Source organism: Aspergillus fischeri, genomic scaffold (genome assembly GCF_000149645.3).
Source record: "Aspergillus fischeri NRRL 181 1099437636266 genomic scaffold, whole genome shotgun sequence".
In the NCBI taxonomy this organism is placed as follows: domain Eukaryota; kingdom Fungi; phylum Ascomycota; class Eurotiomycetes; order Eurotiales; family Aspergillaceae; genus Aspergillus; species Aspergillus fischeri.
Genome location: NW_001509760.1, coordinates 1,020,168 through 1,041,517, shown reverse-complemented (window position 1 = coordinate 1,041,517; position 21,350 = coordinate 1,020,168). Strand labels below are relative to the sequence as shown.

Sequence of the window (21,350 nt, the reverse complement as noted above, 5' to 3'; positions counted from 1 at the left end):
GACTAGAATCATGTCACTTTTGGTGTAGCCATATCTGGAAGTAATTTGTGCCTCATCATCTCAGCTCAATCTTGAGTTGCTCAAGTAGATACGGGGTAGAAGACAGACAGGACTTGACTTGGGTATAGGAGCTCGGGCCACGTGGAGCGGAAGCCAGAAGCTCTCCGCTTTAGGACAGATCATAGGAAGTGTTGAGAAGTGAGAACCATTCCAATTGCAAGGTCTCCATCTTATAATTTCATGCCGAATCTTGAGGTTTCTACTTTTCTTCCGATGCATTCCTAGATATGCATTTCCCGAACTTACATTTCCTTCTCGCGCCCTTTCTCTATAATGTCGTGGTCTCCGCTGGTCAAGCCTCCGCCGCAGACGATTTATCTGTCCTGACCACCCAGACAGCGAAGGCCAACAACGACTCGTTATTATGGGGTCCCTACAAGTCCAATCTCTATTTTGGTGTCCGCCCTCGCATCGCAAATAGTCTCTCCGCCGGGTTGATGTGGGCTAAGGTGGACAACTATGCCACCGCGCAAGCCAGTATGTTTGCAGCACCCCTAAGTGCAATTTAGAGGGCGATTGCGTTGCATTGAATACTGACCGCTATTCGAAGGCTTCAGGCATACTTGCGAGCAGAATGAAGGCATGGCTGGCTATGGCTGGGACGAGTACGATATCAGGAAAGGCGGCCGGCAGACAATCCATGACACCGGAAACTCCTTGGACTTGACAATCGACTTTATTAAGGTCCCTGGTGGACAACATGGCGGCAGCTGGGCTGCCAGAGTGAGAGGTGTCCCGCGCGAAGACGGTTCCCCCGACCAGCCTACATCGATCGTCTTCTATGCTACTTTGGAGGGACTAGGTAACCTGGGTGTTGCGACGGTATCGGGTCCTCTAGGGTATGAAGGGGACGTGAAATTGACGGGATATACAACCGAGCTTGGGGACTTCTCCATCGATGTGACTGCTGGCCCTGAAACCAATGAGCATCCTGAGCATGGGCACCCGTCCTACGAGGACAAGCCGCTGGATCGCACTCTGGTTTCCAGCTCTACCATTGCGCCTGAAAACCTCTGGCAGGTGAAACGTAGGCTCAGCATCCCGAGGAATTGCTCTCTCATATGAAATTGGCGCTGACGTATGTACAGCCATTCTCTTCGCGCAGATGAAGTCCGAAGTCAATGAGATGATACAGAGATTTGGTCAGGAGAATCCTCCCCCACCAGCGCAAGTCTTTACAATCAAGAACGCTCCTGGTGACGGAAATATTCACCTCATCCAGAAGGTGTTCAAGGGTGCTTTTGAGGTATTGTTTACCATTTTCTCGTCTGTACATGGCTTACACTTCCCAGTTCGATATCCTGTTCAATTCGGGGTCTTCTCCAGATCCCGTGACGTGTAAGCTTCTCTTTCTCTTGGCCGCGCTGGCAGATCGAATGGACATACTAATCAAAGAGATGTAGCCGACAAGCTCACAGAAGTGATCTCCAGCGCATCCCAATCATTCTCTGAACGCTTCAACAAAGTCCTTCCACCGCAGTCTCCCTTCAAGACTGCGGAGTACTCTGAGTTCTCCAAGGCGATGCTGTCGAATCTAATTGGCGGTATTGGCTTTTTCCATGGAGATGATGTTGTTGACCGCTCTGCAGCACCAGAGTACGATGAAGAAAACGAAGGTTTCTGGGAGGAGACGGCCGAGGCGAGGGCGCGAGCTCAACCTGTTCTTGAAGGGCCTAAGGACCTTTTCACTTGTGTCCCGTCTCGCCCCTTTTTCCCCAGAGGGTTTCTATGGGATGAGGGATTCCACCTGATACCTGTGATTGACTGGGACACTGACCTCGCGTATGTTGCTCGATTTACCTGGCCTATTTCCCTATTCCCAAATATCCGTTTATAAATTGGCCTACTAACTCAGAGAAAGGCTCGAAATTGTAAAGAGCTGGCTGAATCTGATGGATGAGGATGGCTGGATCGCTCGAGAGCAAATCCTTGGCGCCGAGGCCCGTAGCAAGGTGCCACCAGAATTTACGGTACAGTATCCTCACTACGCCAACCCACCGACTCTGTTCATGGTATTGGAGGCGTTCCTGGATAAGCTGGAGGCTAGCAAGGGCGCCTATTCTCAAAACTCCGGCGGCCAGGGCGCGCTGGACAGTCTGCGTATGACCTATCTGCAAAAACCGGAACTGGGCGAGGCATTCATCCGATCGATCTATCCGCTGCTCAAGCGGCATTACTTTTGGTACAGGACTACCCAAAAGGGAGACATCAAGTCGTACGACCGGGAAGCCTTTTCCACGAAAGAAGCATACCGCTGGCGAGGAAGGTCCGTCCAGCATATTCTCACTTCGGGACTTGATGATTATCCTCGCCCGCAGCCTCCCCATCCAGGCGAGCTGCATGTCGATTTGATTAGCTGGATGGGAATGATGACTCGTGCCATGCGACGTATCGCGGAGTTTGTCGGCGAGACCGAGGATGTGGAAGAATTTAGAGGGTACGAAACGGCGATTGAGCGTAACATTGACGATCTTCATTGGGATGAGGAGGCACAGACGTACTGCGATGCCACCATTGACGAATTCGAGGAAAGTGTCCATGTTTGTCACAAGGGCTATATCTCCCTCTTTCCGTTCTTGACAGGCATGCTGGGCCCTGATAGTCCACGACTCAAGGCTGTTCTGGATTTGATCAGGGATCCAGAAGAGCTTTGGAGCGACTACGGTATCCGTAGCTTGAGCAAGAAAGACGAGTTCTACGGTACTGCCGAGAATTATTGGAGAAGCCCGATTTGGATGCCTATCAACTATCTGGTGGTCGAGAATCTTTACGTGAGTAGAACCACTATCTGAAATCTTGGGTTCGTACAGATAGACTGACTGTGCCAACTAGGACATTGCAACAACATCTGGTCCTCATCAAGAACAGGCCCGTGAGATGTACTCGAGCTTGCGGAAAAACTTGGTCGAAAACGTCTTCAGACAATGGAAGGAGACGGGATTTGCCTGGGAACAGTACAACCCTGAAACCGGAAAGGGGCAGCGCACCCAACACTTCACAGGGTGGACCAGCATGGTAGTGAAGATCATGTCAATGCCTGACCTGCCTGCGAACAAGCAAATAGGCCATGACGAGTTGTAGACTTATCAAAGATCATTAAATATATTGATATACTAGAGAAAATCGAAACACCTGTACACTAACATTTACCTCCCAGCGCCCAACTCCATGTGCAAAAAGTCATAAATATGATGCAGTCAAAAAACTCACCGGCGTCGATAATGATCGGAGCCATGATCCCTTGGATGTCTTCGACGATGGTCTTCTCTGTGTCTGCGGTGACCGTCTTCCCCGGCCCTTACTCTGCTCGTGGACCGCGAACTCGTTCGCCTCCTCCGGCGTTCACGATCACCAGACCGGGATCTCGATCGGTGACGGTGGCTTCGATGATGACGTTCGCGCTCTTCATGATGCCTGTGGTGTCTGTGGTGTCTGTGTTCTCTGTCTCTGTGGTCACTGTCTCTGTTGCTCTCGCGATCCCGTATACGGTGCCTTCCTGGACTCCGACTCCGCTCGCTTCTCCGTTCTCTCTTCCTATCAGCTGGATCCTGGACCGCAGTCTCCGTCTCCCTTTCCCCTAGAGGTGTAAGGTTTGCATTGGCACTGCCACTCGAGGCTGGCAGGGGTAGGCCCAAGGCTCGTGCCATGGCTTCCTCCTCCGCTTGTTTGACCCGTTGTAGCTCCTCACGCTCCCTTCGAGCCTGCTCTTCCGCGGTTGTCTCGCCCTTGGCATACCATTGTAGATCACGACCTTGTTGCCAGCGACCGACGGGGGCCATAAGAGAATGGCCGAGGTAATTCTCACGATGTGCCGAGTCCTTCACATCAGACCATTTAAACTCGCCGCGGCCGCCGCTGTTACAGTCAATATTCAATGAGTAACTACATGGGTATAGAGAAATCTCAGGGAGTGCTTACCGGCTGCCTTCTTTGCGAACACCTGCAACAAGATCCATCTTGGCTTTATCCCGTTCGCAGAAAGCTCGGTGGTGATCGTCAACAGATGGAGACTTGGTGATCAGCTCACTGAAGGGGGCACAGGGCACGTGCGCTTATGCCTGAGGCATCAAGGAATATTGTCTGACCTCATTGATTACCACAAGAGGACGAGGTATACTCCGTATCGTCTAACAACCTAGTCCATTCCATAAGGCGGCTTTGGACGATATCGCTTTCTACAATCAAGACATGCCTCGAATCCATATATTTGATGTATTAATGCGATATAACCGGGCGGTTCGGTGATGTTGTTTTCAGTCTGGTACATATACCCCTCATATTAATGGCTTGATAATACTATCATCTCTCCTCCGCTTCTCACCGTCTCGAGTCGTCCACTTTGTTTCCGTGTCTTTCAGGAGCTCGGTAGAATTGCGAAACTCTTTTCCTGACACTCTCCTGTCAGTGAAGATCACTGTAATTTGCCAAATATGGCGTCTCGCAGCGGTCCTGATGGAGAACCTTCGGGGCCGAGGTTTCGCCCAAGAGACGGCCTACATCTCCGACCGCTGAATGTCGAAAAGGGATCACACAGGGTGTGTAGCGCAGTTGCTCCTGGATTGATACTGGCTGACTACTTTTCTTAGTTTCCTGTGTATGTCCAAGCTCTGCTCTGTTTCCAGAGTCTCCGAATGACACTGACGCTGTCGCAGGTCGGACTCTATACCTCCCCAGACCGCAACTTGGCGGAACAATCTGGTCAGTTGAATGCAATTTGTGCACAAGCAGGAATCCTATACTGATATATCTATAGGCCGCACTTTCTCAGCGACGTAACTTACTGTTCGTGGCCTACAGCCATCAAATCTATGTCTGGGAGCCTGCTGGCTCGTTGCAGATGCTTGGCTGCCAGCCTGAAATGATCATTACTCCTGTTATGAAGGAACCCCATAGCAGTGGCTATATATCGCCAAGCTTCCCTCATGCCATTAACAACCTTCTCGTGGATGATCTCGGTCGCGAGGAAGTGTTGCTACTTGTCACTGACTCGGGTAATGTCTGTGGTTACCGAGTCGAGGCAATTTTCTCGGCGCTGAAGCGCGCCGCAGAAAACAAGGAAAACGACAAACGCCCGCTTGACGGTTCCCAGGTGGACCCATTCTTCGTTGAGTACGTGCAGGCGAGCGCCTGGGGCTTGGCTATACATAAATTTGCGCGGCTTATCGCTGTAAGCGCAAACACAGGTCTCATCACTGTCTTCGCATTTGCGCTGGTAAATCCTACATCTAAAGACGGTAGCGATGAGCTGGAGAATGACCCCGATTTTACGGACTACGATCAAACCTGGTTGGACCTTAGGGGTAATGAGCAATTTGCGCAATTGCAACGACTCATGCCGGACAAGCATCGGACAAGAAACATCAAGCTCACCTACACTGGGCACTTCTCAAACATACCGTCTGTCGGGTTCTATAACTGTGATCTTGATCCCAATGGAACATGGATGGTCAGTACTGACATCGACAACAAGCTTCTTGTGTGGAAAATCTGGGAAAGCCTGGGCCCATTCAACGTCTATCACTTCAACGAATCTACTGTCAGGTCGTTTCCCGAGACTTTGCGTAATGAGTAAGGGACAGATATCCTTAGTATTGAATGACAACTTATGCTAATTTAAACAGCACTGAAAGAGGCTGGGCCGTCCTCGCCCTTGACCCGCGCACCTTTCAGCCAGTCAAGACTACAGAAGAGGCGTTTGGCGGCCAGCCTTTGCGTCGCAAGAAGCGCGGTCAGGTCGTTCTCGACATTACGAGATTGAGCAATCGTATACCGGATGCTTCACATCTGTACAACTACTTTCCTCCCGCAGTCAGGTCTGAGCCTGGTCAATCAGTTTTGCCTGACATTTTTGGAGCGGACTGTCGCATCAGTAGTGACACTCATAAACAGGCCTATTCGACAAGGCCCAAAGGTCATCCCCAGAACCGCAGCAGCTCTTCAGACTCGGAGCCTGCTGGTGAAGCCAATCATCCCTCAGAGGCAGCCGACAGCCTTGATTATCATGCTGCAGATGATTCGGCTGCTGAGGACGAAGGTAGTGAGTCGGATATGAATTCGGACCCAAGCCAGAGAGCTTCGAACCAGGATGCTGTCGGATCTGGCGACAATGGGAACACAAATAGGTTCCACAACGCAAACGTCAATTTCCGACGTCATCGTGGACAAGGACCTTTGACAACCGCGGAGTTTCTTCAGTTTGCACTGCTAGAAGCCTTAGGTGGCGACATCCCGGGTGCCGAAGAATATCTTGACGACAATCTAGATTACTCAGATATCGACGAGGACAACCAGGGAGAAGAGAGTGATGATACTGATGAGGAGATGGACGACGCTGAGGATCGTTCCTCCGACAGTGATGCAATTTCCGACACTGGACTACCCGCATACTCGGGTTCCGATGGTATGTAGCTCTGGTTTTCCTCTGCAGTTCACTTAACAGCGGCATGCTGACAAACGTTGCTACGGACTCCAGCTCTATTTCGGTTTTATTTTCCGATCCTTCATTTTTCACAGACAGAAATTCGTCTGCTTCCTCACCCTCTTGCGCCACAACCCAGTGTTGTATGTGGGTCGCCGCTCCGACAGGCTTTTACCAGACCCATAGTCTCCATACGGGCGTGCGATCGATTTAATATGGTCAAATGCATTCCCGAGCACGGCATAGTTGTTGCGGCATCCCAGAAAGGCCGTGCGGCTGTGATAGCTCTCACGCAATCAGAAGAAACCGGCCTGTCATTTAGAGTCGATTGGATAGTCCCATTCGCGAGTCAGGAAAAGTTCGGCGAGCGTCCATTAGTGCCCCTGTTAGGCATGAGCGTCAGCCCCATTCAGGGATTCGAGATGCCTCCAGATGTGCCCTACATCCCTCGCGACGTGGGCGACGGCAAAGAATTGCATTTCCAATTTAAAGATATGAATCATGACAGGAGCAAAACCTTCACTCCATCCCCCAATATCAAGGGTGATTCGAGAAAGATATACGCTCCGACATTTCCTTCTGGGCCCGGGCTGAGACAATCTCCCACAGAGCGTGAACAACAATACCCATGCACACTGCCTGAGTGTCACGCTAGAGCGACCCGGGCCTATCAGCCAGAGGAGCATTGGCGAGGCTGGAATCCCTCGCGTCGATATCGGCTGCTGTTGATGTACGATGATCATACCGTAATGAGCTACGAGTTCTGGTACGACTGGAAGACGAAGTTTGTATCCGAGGAAGAGGACGCAACGGACCAAGACGAGGTGCTCATTGTTTGAGGATTACTGATGCCCCATTCAATCTGCACATTTGCATAGGGACGACATTCTGCACCATTCCTTTTACAAGCCAATTCATTCTGTACAAGAGGCCATCTGACATACAAAACCCCTCCACCTATTCATGAATGTACAAAACAACGGCACATACCTTCTGATAAATTTCTATTATCATTTCCTTAGGTATAGTTCAGATGACATTGGTAAAGAATGACACGAATATAACCCCCAATGCAGCTAGGTTTCCATGTATGGCAAATATTCCAGCACCTACTTAACTCTAGGGGTTTGAAATATCTAGCCTTTGTACGTCCTTCAACCAGCAAAGCCAACCCCACATCCCAAATGTCGAGTCTCATTTGAAGAGCATCTGTTTGCCGTAGTCATCCAGCGTCAGCATAATGATAATGGTTGAGATGTTGAAGACAATCCTGTACGGAGTACATACTAGGACTTGCAAACGCTTGGGGCCAGAGGAGCCGAGGACAGTCCGTTAATCGCTTGAGGTCATGACATGGTTTGAAGGGTCATGGTTGAAAGTTGAAACACATGTCCGTGCTCACATGTCCTCAAAAGACTTGTCGAAACATCTGACAGGAGTCGTGGTATGTGATGGCCCACTCTGAGTTAGGAATCTACTGGTTTCACTGATCCTTTTTATCCACCCCTTCCTCCGTCTCTGGAGCTCCGCAGTACCTTGATAGCGGAAGCATCCTATGGGGCCGATGACAGCTACAATAGACGCGCAACATCCTTCAGGATTGGGATCAGGATACACGTCAACCTCAGGATGTTTCCGATGCTTCGCCGCTCTAACCACATTCCATTCATCCTATAAGAGACCCATACAACCCTCCTCAGGATCTCTGCTTACAGAAATATCCAGTGGCTGAGCACCAGTGTTGGCACAATGCAGATCTATCCTGTTACAAACTTACATCAGACATGGATGCGATGGCCTAGGTGTACGGTGTAGGCTGCCCAAATCAATCTTCTGAATTGCTGAATGCTGATTAGAGAGCTCTCTTGAGCATGTGCTGAGTAAAGGCTGGAAAACTTACAGATAAAGTGTACAGTGAACTTAGTGCCTGCAGCAGAGAGGTACTGTATGTCTCATCCAGAAGGAATCCAATTGTTCCTCCTTCTACGGAGTAACTGATCACAAAAATAATGCCTTCTTAGGTTAGTCCTGGAAAGGTAATCTAGCACCCGGCTGATATAAGTCTGCGGCAGATTACCATCCCGCGGGATCGACGTAGTTCAGGACGTTGTTTTTGACTCTTGGTATCCCATCCGATAGGATGATTGGAAACCCAGGGTGAACATATATAGTACTCCGAATACATATGAATAGCCACAGAGGGGCTGGGGCTGGATCTGATCATCGTCTCAATCTCAAATCCCCCAGAATTGGGGTTCCTTGACTTCTCTGATACCAAGGGACCCTAATATTAGATGTCTATGGCCTGTCATGGGCTCAGCTTGTAGCAAATATAAACTACTATGGTAGACATTGTAGACTGAGTAGCCATTGCAATTACTTCAACCCTAAGGTCCCCAACTTCTCTAAGGATAAAATATTCATCTATACTATCAGACGTTGTCATCATGAAGTATGAGTTCATACTTTGATGACTATTTCCTATAACACTTGCCCAATTACCCCCATATAAGCCAAGAGCAATGATGTGCAATAGTGGCTGGGGCGAACCACCAGCATTAGCACCACCACCAGGCCACAGCTTTGTACCTGACGGATTAAACCGACTTTGCAGTCAACCAGACTGGTATTACTTTTGCGTATGTCTTGGCTTGAACTACCCGTTTCTATGTTACAGATTAGATTACATAGTGTCTGTTTGACCAGTGCACTCAGGACAAGGATCCTGATACAAACCTCTTTCCTACTTATAGAGGGAAGTGTGTTTGGGCCGACATAGACGGAACCAAATGCTCGACATTAGTGAGATAGTACTTATATTCATGGTCAAATTTAATTCTATGTTAACTAACTAGTGGAATGACTCTAGCGAGTTGCTTGTGTAAAATACTCTAAAGGAGGATGATAAGTTGGCACAGCTAACCCGCAACAGTGCGAATACAAGACATAAGCTTACTGTTGGCTGCAACACAGCAGCAAAGCCAGCAGAAGCAGAATCAATATAATACAGCGCCAGCATATTGGAGCCAAGGGGGTATGAAGCTAAGGGATAGTGGTTATGTCATGCGTGGAAGTTTTTCTTTGCTTGAGTGCTGGAGGCATCGAAGATCTTGGGATTGTCATCAAGGAAATCGCACCTGTACCCTGTTGAGTAGCGTCAGGTTAAGGCAACATTGAAAACGGATTACTCCTGAATAATGGTTCTGCGTATATCAGACTCTATGTCAAGTTGTCTAATTTGTATAGTCTGCAAGGACTCAGCGAGCACGAGATTAAGTAGAGCGATGAAGTCCAGAGCGAGTAGGGAGCGTTGGGCACCTGTCAGCTGGATCGACGAATAGAGGACTTCACATTGTTCATTCTCTTGCAACCAATAAATCTTACCGTAAGGTACCAGCCAGCAGTGGCCAGCCCACGGTTGGGTAAGTACATAGGTAGGCACAGTTTCCTGGCAACCGGTCGTATAATCGTCGGGTATGGATGGCTGGCAACATCGCGCCTCCAATGCTGACGCTGCCTTGTTCTGACTTGTTGCGTGAGTTCCTGATCACCTGTAGTGCTGACAGGCTGTCGCAGAGGATCATTGCTTGTTCTTGTATTATTGCAGCTCTTTGTCTCCCGCCCACCAATGCTCTGCCTTTTGACGAGAGTCTCAGAGAGGGTGTTTGCCTATGCATTAGCGCAGTATATATGGGTTGGTCAACTTGAAAAGAACCTTGACTTGAAAGCTGATAGGAAGAATAATAATTATTTGCTCTCATCGCCAGAAAGCTATTGGTATTGTACTGAGGGTTTGGTAAGCATGACCTAGCTGCTAGCTCTTATCTGGTTTGAATGAATATGAACACTCCAAATATCCCGCCCAGATTTAAGACACACAAAAGAGCATGCCATAACAGAACCTACTCCGGTAAATGCGCACAATGGATGACAAAGAGAACTGAAGAAACTGCCCAGATGAAGAAGATGGGGAGAAGAGGTCGCGGAAATAAAAAGTTCTTAGTGATTGTTGCATCAGAGAGTTGCAGTGTCGCTTTGCATTAAGGACTGAGGGGCCTGTTGAATCCGCCTACACGGTTCATGTACTGTCTGTACACAGTCTTCTTCTCTTTCCGCACACCGTAGATGTTGTTTCCAGGCACTTTGGTATTCTTCGTGCTCCTGAACCTTGTAAAGCCCACGGTCTTGCGCATCAGCGCCTCCATTTCATCTTCTTCAATCGGTACTGCGGGGTCCAACTCCATCTCGTCCTTGTCTCGTCGTGACGGTGAATGTGGAACGCCATTGACATACGGACGGTTTTCTTTGCGATCGTCTCTGCGATCTCCCTTCGGCCCTCGAGGTGGTGGAGTTCTGGTCCTGTTCCTATTCCCATTCCGAGTAGGTGAGCGGGAGCGGTCGCGGTATCTGTCTCGATATCCTTGGAGAGCATTAGGTATGAGTAACTCGAATTCACCAGTAGGATACAGCATACCTCGTCTGTCATAATGTCTTTCTCTGGTCGCGCTTGTATCTCTGTCTTTTGCTCCCCGACCGTCTCTATCCCGATCCGTCCTATCGCGATCGCGGTCACGGTCACGGTCCCGGTCCCGGTCACGCCGATCTCGAGACCTGCTCCTTTCTCTGCGCCTTTCAACCCGATCTCTTGAGCGGGAACGATATCTTCTGTCATCACGGGGCCCCTCACGCCGCCGATCGTCCTTCTGATGTGCGTCACGCCGAGGGCTTCTGCCAATATCTGAGTCCGGCTCAGGAGAACGTGTTTTTCGTTCGTCTAAGTCCCACATTGTCGAGCTATCGACCCGTCTTGCTCTTTTCGCGGGGGGCTCTGCCATTTTTCGATTCTGCGCTGATGCGGAGATCGTGATCGTAATGGTCGATAAGGGAGGCGTGATTCTTTCGACGCTCGAGGTAAGGCGATATTAGGCGACTGCTGAGGGTATTATTATAGGAACAACGGGAGACTCATGGCTTGTCTAAAAAAGGGGTATCAAATCATCGAAAAATGGGTTTTGCCGTGTTCCTTTGCTGAAACAACCTTTGGTGCAGTTGAAACGGAGAACGTGAAGTTAATACGGTTGCCGATTTCTACCCGATGCGCCACTAAGCCAATTCAAGCCGTCGACTTTCAACAACCTTTTACAACCTTCAGTCACATCCATTTTCTCGTCATCTTTCAATACCAACCCTACAGTAAAGAAGATGAGGACAGGGGTACTGAAGGGGTCACTGTCTTCCAGCACTGGATTAGCCAGCTTTCGTCTACGCTGCTGATTTCGTCCGGTTTTACGAGCAATAGCTCCTTTTTGCAGTTCTATTTTCGATATATTGACTCCTTTCCCAAAAATAGCATATTCATGGGATCGTCAAACTGGTTACCTTAATCATTCTATATGTCATCTCTTACAAACCAGACACAGCAGAAAAACAACGACATAACTGGATACGGTGGGCTTCAATCGTTTGGTGGATATCTCAAACCAGAGCTGAATTCGAAACTCCAACGCTAAGACACACTTTCATCGGACAAGAATAGCCCAGCCTGGTTCGTTTAGAAGCGAAACTATGTCCTCCATAGGTTCGATAATACTCGGCGGAAGCTCAGAGAGACATCGATGGCCCTCGATGGCCCACGTACATCTTCTAATACTTAAGGTCTCACATATCCGTGCAATATACCAAGTACCGCTTGACTGATGAGGACGAAAGTCTAGGAGCACATCAGACTGAATAGAGAGACTGATGTCTGAGAATGCCAACCTGTAGTGAGGTAGCCTCCCGCGAATCTCAACGAAGTATTCAAAAAGTAGCTTTCAGGATTTCTTAGTTCTTAATCGGCAACCCCGAGGTTAAATACTAGAAAATCGTCATTCCCCTACACCTTATCTAACCACAAGGATACCTTGCGCCTTTGACTCTAGCGAGAGATGAAGGGCTGACTCGCTTTCAGTGCCTCAGGCAGTCAGGTGTCCAGATAACTGCAAATTTGATGCAGCCTAACGGCCCGTCCCGCTGAGCCTCAGTCTAACTGTGAAAAGTAGTAGTCGCAAAGAACTGCCCAAGAATATTCTGCGTCGATGATTCAATAATTTATCCGATTCCTCGAAACAAACCCCGCACCGCGAAACTTTTCATCGTCGACAGGCGCACGCCCGACGTTTGTAGCCTACAAAATGGCTTCATCAAATTTATCTCATCGGCAGACACATAATCTACTTCTAATCTCGAAACTTCTGAGCCTCAGAGACACAGCTTCCCCTCTCACATTGTTGTTGGACTCTCTAGAACAACCAGCCACGCCGTTGATTCACGAGTATATTCGACGTGCAAGGGTGAGTAGTTCAACCCATGAGCAAGAAGCTACATTTTGATCATGCATGCCGGCTATGATTATTGCTATTAATAGCATCGTCTATTTTTCAGCTAATTCATTGTGCTAACGGCCCCTGGGAAGCTTTCAAAAGTTCATGTAACGCTCGTAGCTTTCGAGACATTGAGGTCTTTCGAAGGTGTTGATGCATTCATTTCAGCTCGGAAGAAGCATCCTTCGGAAATTGTCAAGGAAGTAGGCGCTGCTTACCAGCCTGCTTCTAACCTTCCCGCGCGCCGTGAGTGAAATATTTGGACCGATTTCTTCCCAATTATGCTTACGTCTTTGCCCCTGGTTATAGGTCGATTAATTCTCATTGATTCTATCAATCCACTCTTGCGCTCTAAAAAGACCGATTCGCAATTCCATTTGCCAACTTTTCTGGGCTCGTTCATTGCACCTCCCGGGTCGTCTCCTACCAAAGTTGAGACCTCACTTATCGTGACCTTCCACCAGGACGTTCCGAACCAATTATGTGCAACACCCTACTCTCCATCTTCGTTTTCTGCGCTTAGCTATCTCGCAACGACCGTCATCAAGCTGCACTCTTTCTCACACATACTTGCCCAGAAAGCTGCCCGTGATCGCAGTCTGGCAGCGCCTGTCTTTGGACTCGAAGAAGAGCTGGATGGAGTCCTGCTCGGCCGATTGGACAAACCAACAGGAAAAGATTCTGTAGAAGGGGTCGTGTTAGAAATGGAGCATCGGCGTAAAAGTGGACGCGGCGTTTTGGAGTGGTATGTACTACCACCAGCAGCGCGCTATCCGTCCAATTACGCAAAGGAAATCGTGATTCTACTTGACGATCACCCGCTGTATCGTCCACCGGTGGAGCCAGACGTTGGAATGGGGAGCAGCGAACCAGAGTCGACTTTTGAGTTACGTCTCACCGAACGGCAAAGAAGGGAGAGAGAAGGAGTCGTGTTGCCTTACTTTGATGCGCAGCAAGGCGACGGCCCTGGAGAGGGCGGACGCATTCTCTATGATATGGGTGAAGAGGATGATTTTGACGAAGAAGAGGACGAATTATAACCTTTGATCCAGCTGGTCACAGCGCCTTCGCAAACCGTCTACATGACTTCGTCTCATACTTCATATGCAGACTCTCTTCTGGTTGCCGTCAGCAGCGAGTTACTTGCTTCTCTGCGTCTTGCAATAGCAAGTGGGAGGCTGTGGCTTGAGATTATGAGTTTACCAAACTGAGGAGGCCAAGTACGAGTGGCAGGATGTCCTGCATCCATGAGGAAACATTAAGATACATTGAAGAAGGGGCGTTAAACACCCTAAGCGCTCGGAAGAGGAAAGGGATCAGAAGAATCGAAGCCAGATTAGGAAGAGCAGGAGGAAGCCAACACCCGCAAATGGCCCATACTATGATAAGTTAGAAGGGTATCTCTCGGATCTTCCTGGGGGAGGGGTGTGTCGAGACAACTTACCTGCTTGATCAACAGCTCCCAATTGATGCGAACTGCGGCTTTCTTATACCTCCTACTGTCCTCCCGCAGACGCCCCGATAGCTCGCCCATGCGTTCCAAACTATCACCTCTATACAAAAGGTCCTCGATATTCTTGGTCATTACCTTGGTCACATCACGAAGCTCGTCATTTAACCGGTCGAGGTTCTGCGATGCACGGCTATCCTGGTAAATCTTCTTGGTGCGTTGAATGAAAGTGTCGAACTCCACAAAAGCATATGGTCGGAGAGTCGGAGAATGATACTGTGACGGGGAGTATGTGGTGGTGAATTCCGTTGCTAGGTCCTCGAGATAGGTGAAGGCGAGCTTCCGGGGGTACGAGCGATCGCAAATACACAAAAAACAGATGTCGTCTTTGATGAGGTAGCTAAATTCGGAATAAGTAGGTTTCTATGGGTTCTGCATATGAAGACCGTGCGTACTGTAAATTATATTGGCCGGATTCAATACTGGCTTGTGGTGCAGAATTGCGGCTCAACCGGCGAAATATCATTTTGGCCTGAGACTTAATCTCGGAAAGCTCCGCTTCTGCCTGGATAAAGACTCAGTTAGCTTTTCTCTTGGGAAAATTCAGTGAATAGTCGTCAAACTCACTTGTTCATCATCCACCGACGCTGCTAGCATCAGGCCTTACTCTTAACGTCAGTGACTGCTCCCGTTTCAACACTACAGTGTGCTGTATCTTACCATCCAGCCTGGCAATCTGAGTTGATTTGACCATTATGAGAGCAACTGCAACCTTATCTACCGTCTAAAGTGTGCGCAGACCTCCAGAAGACAGCTGTCAGAACACATTAACTCCGTGATCCCTTGGTGTTGTCCTCAACAATGGCCCGCAAGCGCAAGGCGGTCGAGACCGGCAGTACGCGGAAACAACCAAAGACGTAAGTGATGCCATGCCATCTATGCCAAAGCTGTGATATATGCTTCCCTCCGCGGCCCATGTCTGTTGCCTGTCTCCTAAGTGCATGTCTCTAACAATAATGATTCAGAACCCGCTCGGCGCGCTCTGCTGATGTAGCAGACTTCGAAGACGCTGGCGCGTCCGGCTCCGCAATGTCTACAAACACCAAACCGAAGCGGAATCCCCGACGAACGGCAAAGGATCGGTGGGAGGAGGAAAAGTTGATGACCAGTACCACTTCGCAACTGATTGATATAGACCTTGTGGTACGTCGCGCTCGAGATTATTAAGTGCGCTGTCAGAGAGCGTGACCGGAAAGCTGATTGATGTTGTTCTGATCTAGAAACTGCTCGCGCGGCCGGAGGCATGGGACTGCCTGGAAGAAAGCGAGAAAGAGGAGATACTGAGTCTTCTTCCTGAGAGTTTACACCCGAACCGCGAGTCCACGTCCGATGATCCGGAAGCGAAGATACCCCCTTTACCCGAATCTTTCCTACGCTATTCAAACTTCTGGCGAGATAGTATTCGACTGTTTCAGCTAGACCTCCAAAATGGCCGTTATGACCCTGAATGGCAACGCCAAGCTCATGAGGCTGTGCGCGAGAGGGAAAAGGGGAAATTTGACCGATTCAAAGAGGAGGAATTTGAAGAGTTTTGGGGCCAAAAGCAGAGAATGGACAAAACTCTTGCCGCTGGACAGAGTTCCCAAGTTAAGTTGACTACGCTCATTGAGCATGGAGTCGTGCGCGAAGGCGATGTCTGGAAGTATTCGCGAACCTTTGCTGGCAAAGGGCGAAATAAGATCTTAGTTGAAAAGGAGGCAAAGGTAAGTGCAGGCCCTCATCTCTCGGTCGCCAAATACCCTTTGAGCTAACCAATACTCGTGGCTAGATTCTGAAGATTAACGGAAAGCGATTGACTTTTGCGATCCCTTCAGGCCAACGCGTCTTTCTGCCTGCCGTTCAAGCTCCAATCCGGCAGCATTCTACGGCAAATTCTCAGGACAAGGACGACGGGATTTCCAAAACTGAGATCCCCACGAACGGAGCTGCAGAGGAGAACGAAGAAGCACAGGGCGACACCGATAACACAAAAATGTCCAGATCTTCCAGAAAGCGGAAATCTGAAGTCGAGCACGGTAGTCGCAAAAAGCGTCAACAGGAACCTGTATCTTTTGAGGATGACTCGCAGAATTGTGAGCCAGATGACGATGTTGTCCTTGTAGCCAATCCCAGAAGCTTGGCGGTGGAGGTCACCAGTCCTCGAGCAGAGGCAGATTCATTCTTACCTACAGGGACACTCGACGATGTCTCAACAACTAACACCACAGAAGGAGAAAGCGTTGCCGCAGCAGCAACTGAAGTCCTTCAAGATAACGTCACTTCTGGTGTAGCGAAGGACGAGGAGTCATCCTTAACCAATTTGGCCGGTGATTCGAATCAGACCTCGGAAATCATTTTAGAGAATATCGGGGGTCCAAACGCCCTCGCTTTGAAAATCTTGGAAGTGGATGGGCGTATCAAGGACGTTCCCAACGGGAATGCTTGGAAGGAATTTCGATCTTACCGAAACAACCAGGACATGGGAAGTTTATGGGAAGTCAGACAGGCTTGGTACCTTAGAGGGAAGTAAAATCTTCTCTTAAATGTGACTGGTAGATCTGTGTGCTGGCTACGAGTTGAAACAAGCATTGACGGTCATTTCCTCAAATCGTTTTCGGCCAGGGGTTCTCTTCAATCTTACGTGGAGCCCTTAAGAGCTACTTTTACCGAACGGAATAGCAGTTGAAGTCTCGGAGAAAGCGCTTTAGCAAGATTTGAGAGAGCCCGCGATTTGGCGTCAAACTTTTTCATTGTGGTTTGCCCCCAGGGCCATATTATCTTCCTTGGACGGACCGGGGCCACCGTCGGCAGCATAATCGACGGCGAAGCTTGCTTGGATGAAATCCTCCATTTCTTCGCTGACGGTTTTGAGCTTTTCTTTGACGCTTGCAACACCTTCTTGCCCCACTATGTGACGTGAAGGTGGGTTTTCATGACCACCGATGGCTGTGATAGCGTACACAGTCTCTTCAACCAGGACTTCCATATGCGCGGAACTTAGTGGTGGATACATGGAGAAGACTCTGGGGGCGGAAAAGGGCCCTTCTTCAGCAGAGCTGACTTGATTTGAGTTTTGGGGACCGTTCTCCGTGCCCTGAGTGTGCTGGTGGGGCAGACGAGGAACCAGTCTGTTCAATATACCACGGAACAAAGGGGCATGGTTGACAGCAGGAGAGTACGCTGGAACTATGGGAGGCACACTGGTGATCAAGTTTGTCAGGATACCGATTTCGATGCTGCATTGGAAGATTGTGAGCTTCACGTTGAATGGAGCGATTTCGTATGCAAGGCTCTAAATAATGCGACTTCTTAGCTAAAATATAAGAAATGTGCATTCTGCCAAAAACTTACATCGCAAAATCCCTCCAGGGCCCAGCCAGCGGCGGAGTACATCCCAAGGCCCGGTGTACCAATGTGGGCAGCTACTCCAGATTAGAGTCGCATCGGAGCAATAGGGGCCAAGGGATATCATACTAATGCTAGAAAGAATCATGATATGACCGGATTTCTGCTTCCTCATGTGAGGGAGCGTTGCTTTGATGATGTTCAGAGGACCGAAGTAATTGGTTTCAAACTGATCCTTGACCAAGTTCAAGGTCTGCTGAGAAGCTGCAAGCTCCTCTACCGCGCCGACAAGGGCTTCTGGCGTGTCAGCACCCAAAATAGAACTCAGAAGACCGTAGAATAGATTCCTTACTCTGGCTAGTACAGCAGAGTAGGATGTCTACCTTGCCGAATGCTGCGACTGCCTCGGCGACCAAGGCTTGACATTGCCCTATCATTCTACATGTCGAACGTGAGCTCTGATCAGTAAATTCAGGGTCAAAAGCGTCCGCACCTGATATCCAAAGGGACTGTCTTGAAGCGTTCCACCCATCCTTCGTCGCGGTTACCCTCAACTTCAGCCAGGAACTCCCCGAACTCCTCGCGACGGCATTCGTCCCGGTCCAAGTATGTATGCGCCAGTCCCACTAACGCATAGTCTCCGTGCTTAAGAATCTGGCGGGTAACCGATATCCCAATGGGCGAGTCTCCTGCAGTGACAATCCATACTCGCGGTTCGCTATGGGCAGGAAACTGTGGGCGGGAATAATCGGGAGGGGGTTGATTGTCAGTCATTAGGTCGCAGCCGATAGTTCACGCGCCAGACAAGCCCATCGCGGACGGACGGTCCTAGAAGCCGCGATTGGATAAGAATGCTGCCAGTATAGATTGGCGTGAAATTTTACCACAGTACAAGCAAGAGGAGGTTAATCACAATACTGATTGCATAGAATGGAGTTCGGAGACGACATCATTGATCATCGACTCCGCCAAGCGAGAACGCTGCTAATACTCCGTACGGCCTAAGGCCCGCCAAGGTGGACCGAGCTCGATTGGTTCTCGACCGTCAGCTATGGCTCTACCTTTCCTTTCCCCCTCCCTCCTTTTTGAGACTATTACTCTTTTTGTCATTTTTGTCATCGTTCATCGCTAGTCAGCAGAGCACGATGCCAGAACAGAGACAGCGCAGGGAAGAGCAGGAGTCTGGCGGCGTACGTATTCATTTGTACCAGTGCCCGCGCCGCAAGACTTGATAAGCTAACATGCACTCGTGTCCTTCTAGTCCGGCCTGAAGGGTGCTCTTCAGGGTCTCGCCATTTTCATGCTGACGCAGTTTCTGATCTCTCAATTTTTCGGAAACAAGTCACAGAATGCTGGATCCGGAGCGAAGCCTGGCGAATTGACCTCCTTCCAAGCTCGTCCGTCTCGCAGCGAAATCGCCGACTACAGTCCTATCCCCGACACCGTTGCTCCAATTTGGCCCCCGAACAGCGCCGTTGATATCAGCATCTATGTCTCGCCTTCCATTGTCCTTCCTTCTCTCAGCTCGCTGCCACCGGATTCTCTTGTATTGAGTGAAAAGAACTTCACGATCGGGAATTACAGTGACACCAGGGAAATCGCGACTACCATCGAGATTCCCAAGGAAGTCCAGCAAAATGGAACGCTTTGGGCGCATTTCTATGTTGCGCTCACTGGATACCAACTCGACCCAACGGCTAAGGATTATAGCACAGATAGTGCTGTGCACTTCTTCCGCCCACTGAACCATTATCTTCCCAAGAAAAAGGTCAAGAAGCTCAAGAACTTGCTTGCCAGCTCGGACGGTACCGAGGAGGAGGAAGAAGACAACAGCATCCCGGATGTCTCTATTGCCTCATACTACCACCCCAACTTCACGGTATCGCTGATTCCTGATTCCGGAGTTCAGAAATACCGCCAAGTACACCCTGCTATTCGGCATCACATGCAACTCGAGGCCACGGGCGCAAGAGATGCCTCTGGTCAGAATGGGTGGTACTACCCTATTGTGTTCTTGAATACATTTTGGCAACTCCGAAGCCATATGACCGAGCTCAACTCCACCGTGAAGACGATGCCGTTGCGGATCACTCTGAACAATCTGTCCAACTGGAAATTTAGCATGATGGCAAGTGTGGACGAGAATGCAAAGGCTAACGCCCGGCAAGCCGCATTTGGAGGCTCCGTGCCTGGAGGTGGCGATGGCTCTGAGTTCGAGATGGTCAAGGAAGTCCTCCTTAACACGAACATTTGGTTGCTTGGTACAACTGGTGTGGTTACGATTCTGCACATGATCTTCGAAACTTTGGCGTTCAAGAACGACATTGTAGGTTGCTCCTTTCACTTGACCACAGTATGCAGTCGATCTAATGGCTATCTAGTCTCACTGGCGCAAGAAGAAGGACGTTGTTGGGACCTCAGTCCGCACTATTTTGGCTAACGTGTTCATGCAAACGGTCATCTTCCTCTACTTGATGGATAACAGTGAAAACACTTCCTGGATGATCCTTGCCAGCCAAGGTTTCGGTATCTTACTGGAGGCGTGGAAGATCACCAAGACAGTGAATGTGCGTCTGCGTGCGCCGCCAGCCGGGTCTTTCTACTCTTTCCTTCCTTACGTTGTGGTATTCGAGGATAAGCACAAGCTTTCGGAAACTGAGAAGAAGACCAAGGAGTATGATGAAATTGCATTCCGTTGGCTCTACATCATTGCTGTGCCTCTCCTCGGTGCATATGCAGCCTACAGCTTGATCTATAACACACACAAATCGTGGTATTCCTACATTATTGAAACGCTTGTCGGCAGCGTTTACGCATATGGCTTTTTGATGATGGTTCCCAGTCTCTATATCAACTACCGTCTGAAGGTTGGTGCCCCTCGATTCATACCTCTGTAGCGAAGCTAATATTGTCAACAGTCTGTTGCTCATATGCCTGGCAAGGCCTTGACGTACAAATTCCTCAACACTTTCATCGATGATCTGTTCGCATTTACTGTCAAGATGCCATGGCTCCACCGGCTTGCCACTCTCCGCGATGATGTGATTTTCTTTATCTGGCTCTACCAGAGCTATAAGTACAAGGTTGATTACAAGCGGGTCAATGAATTTGGACAGGGAGGCGACAGCGATGAGGAGACAGAGGAGCCGGCAGCAGCTGAATCCGAGAAGAAGTTGGAAGCGGTGTCTGAAGCGTCTGGAAGGGACAATGCTGAGAAGTCGACACGGAAGAGGAAGTAAGAATGACTCGAAACGTCTTTCTTCTGTGTGATGCGGGAGGAGCTATATACCATAACTCCTGAATGAAAGCTTAGATATAATTTGCCATCAGCAAAATCTACATTTTTCTTCATGAGTTTTAACCTTCATCAACGGTATCTTTTAATTTCTCAGACCCAATAACCATAGAATCCGCGTTACTGAAGCGCAGAACACTTATGAGGCCAAACACATGAGACATAGTTCTCGTTTCTCGACTTCAAGGACAACCGAGTTAGAATTGGGAGCAGTAGACTACCATATATGGTTGATCGCCAGATTCGGTTTAAGCTCACAATTCCCGCGACCCATAGGAATGCACGGTTGAAGATACAAAGTCACGAACTGTTGCATTGATCTACAAGTGGTTCAGACTGATTTCCAAATTCAACTGTTTTTATTTGTTGGCAAGAAGACGA

At 49.2% G+C, this 21,350-nt stretch overlaps 9 protein-coding genes across 9 annotated transcripts, besides 2 other annotated features; 5 read left to right on the top strand and 4 right to left on the bottom strand.

The window, feature by feature from the left end:
• Window positions 1–287: 287 nt before the first annotated feature.
• On the top strand, window positions 288–3,141 carry cwh41 (mannosyl-oligosaccharide glucosidase; the record flags this gene model as incomplete). Its single annotated transcript, XM_001257624.1, has 7 exons — window positions 288–537; window positions 611–1,087; window positions 1,149–1,306; window positions 1,353–1,398; window positions 1,464–1,842; window positions 1,922–2,831; window positions 2,893–3,141. The coding sequence occupies 7 exons, from the start codon at window positions 288–290 to the stop codon at window positions 3,139–3,141; spliced, it is 2,469 nt and encodes an 822-aa protein (XP_001257625.1).
• A 217-nt stretch (window positions 3,142–3,358) lies between these two features.
• NFIA_050720 (MMtag domain-containing protein) lies at window positions 3,359–4,016 on the bottom strand (the record flags this gene model as incomplete). Its single annotated transcript, XM_001257623.1, has 3 exons — window positions 3,359–3,594; window positions 3,749–3,915; window positions 3,979–4,016. 3 exons carry the CDS (start codon window positions 4,014–4,016, stop codon window positions 3,359–3,361), a joined length of 441 nt encoding a protein of 146 aa, XP_001257624.1.
• Window positions 3,493–3,526: a microsatellite.
• A 474-nt stretch (window positions 4,017–4,490) lies between the features above and the next one.
• On the top strand, window positions 4,491–7,317 carry NFIA_050710 (uncharacterized protein; the record flags this gene model as incomplete). Its single annotated transcript, XM_001257622.1, has 4 exons — window positions 4,491–4,595; window positions 4,814–5,628; window positions 5,682–6,460; window positions 6,533–7,317. The coding sequence occupies 4 exons, from the start codon at window positions 4,491–4,493 to the stop codon at window positions 7,315–7,317; spliced, it is 2,484 nt and encodes an 827-aa protein (XP_001257623.1).
• Window positions 7,318–10,518: 3,201 nt separating this feature from the next.
• On the bottom strand, window positions 10,519–11,313 carry NFIA_050700 (SNUT3/LISCH7 family protein; the record flags this gene model as incomplete). Its single annotated transcript, XM_001257621.1, has 1 exon — window positions 10,519–11,313. One exon carries the CDS (start codon window positions 11,311–11,313, stop codon window positions 10,519–10,521), a length of 795 nt encoding a protein of 264 aa, XP_001257622.1.
• Window positions 11,008–11,043: a microsatellite.
• Window positions 11,314–13,121: 1,808 nt separating the features above from the next.
• NFIA_050690 (Elongator subunit IKI1) lies at window positions 13,122–13,880 on the top strand (the record flags this gene model as incomplete). The annotated part of the gene is made up of 1 exon (XM_001257620.1): window positions 13,122–13,880. One exon carries the CDS (start codon window positions 13,122–13,124, stop codon window positions 13,878–13,880), a length of 759 nt encoding a protein of 252 aa, XP_001257621.1.
• A 276-nt stretch (window positions 13,881–14,156) lies between these two features.
• Window positions 14,157–14,947, bottom strand: NFIA_050680 (SNAP receptor SEC22; the record flags this gene model as incomplete). The annotated part of the gene is made up of 4 exons (XM_001257619.1): window positions 14,157–14,219; window positions 14,285–14,690; window positions 14,746–14,855; window positions 14,918–14,947. The coding sequence occupies 4 exons, from the start codon at window positions 14,945–14,947 to the stop codon at window positions 14,157–14,159; spliced, it is 609 nt and encodes a 202-aa protein (XP_001257620.1).
• A 204-nt stretch (window positions 14,948–15,151) lies between these two features.
• NFIA_050670 (uncharacterized protein) lies at window positions 15,152–16,859 on the top strand (the record flags this gene model as incomplete). The annotated part of the gene is made up of 4 exons (XM_001257618.1): window positions 15,152–15,207; window positions 15,316–15,493; window positions 15,571–16,053; window positions 16,119–16,859. The coding sequence occupies 4 exons, from the start codon at window positions 15,152–15,154 to the stop codon at window positions 16,857–16,859; spliced, it is 1,458 nt and encodes a 485-aa protein (XP_001257619.1).
• Window positions 16,860–17,066: 207 nt separating this feature from the next.
• NFIA_050660 (short chain dehydrogenase/reductase family protein) lies at window positions 17,067–18,448 on the bottom strand (the record flags this gene model as incomplete). Its single annotated transcript, XM_001257617.1, has 5 exons — window positions 17,067–17,621; window positions 17,681–17,751; window positions 17,804–17,968; window positions 18,027–18,112; window positions 18,168–18,448. The coding sequence occupies 5 exons, from the start codon at window positions 18,446–18,448 to the stop codon at window positions 17,067–17,069; spliced, it is 1,158 nt and encodes a 385-aa protein (XP_001257618.1).
• Window positions 18,449–18,819: 371 nt separating this feature from the next.
• NFIA_050650 (CLPTM1 family protein) lies at window positions 18,820–20,913 on the top strand (the record flags this gene model as incomplete). The annotated part of the gene is made up of 4 exons (XM_001257616.1): window positions 18,820–18,864; window positions 18,936–20,000; window positions 20,056–20,541; window positions 20,593–20,913. The coding sequence occupies 4 exons, from the start codon at window positions 18,820–18,822 to the stop codon at window positions 20,911–20,913; spliced, it is 1,917 nt and encodes a 638-aa protein (XP_001257617.1).
• Between the last annotated feature and the right edge of the window lie 437 nt (window positions 20,914–21,350).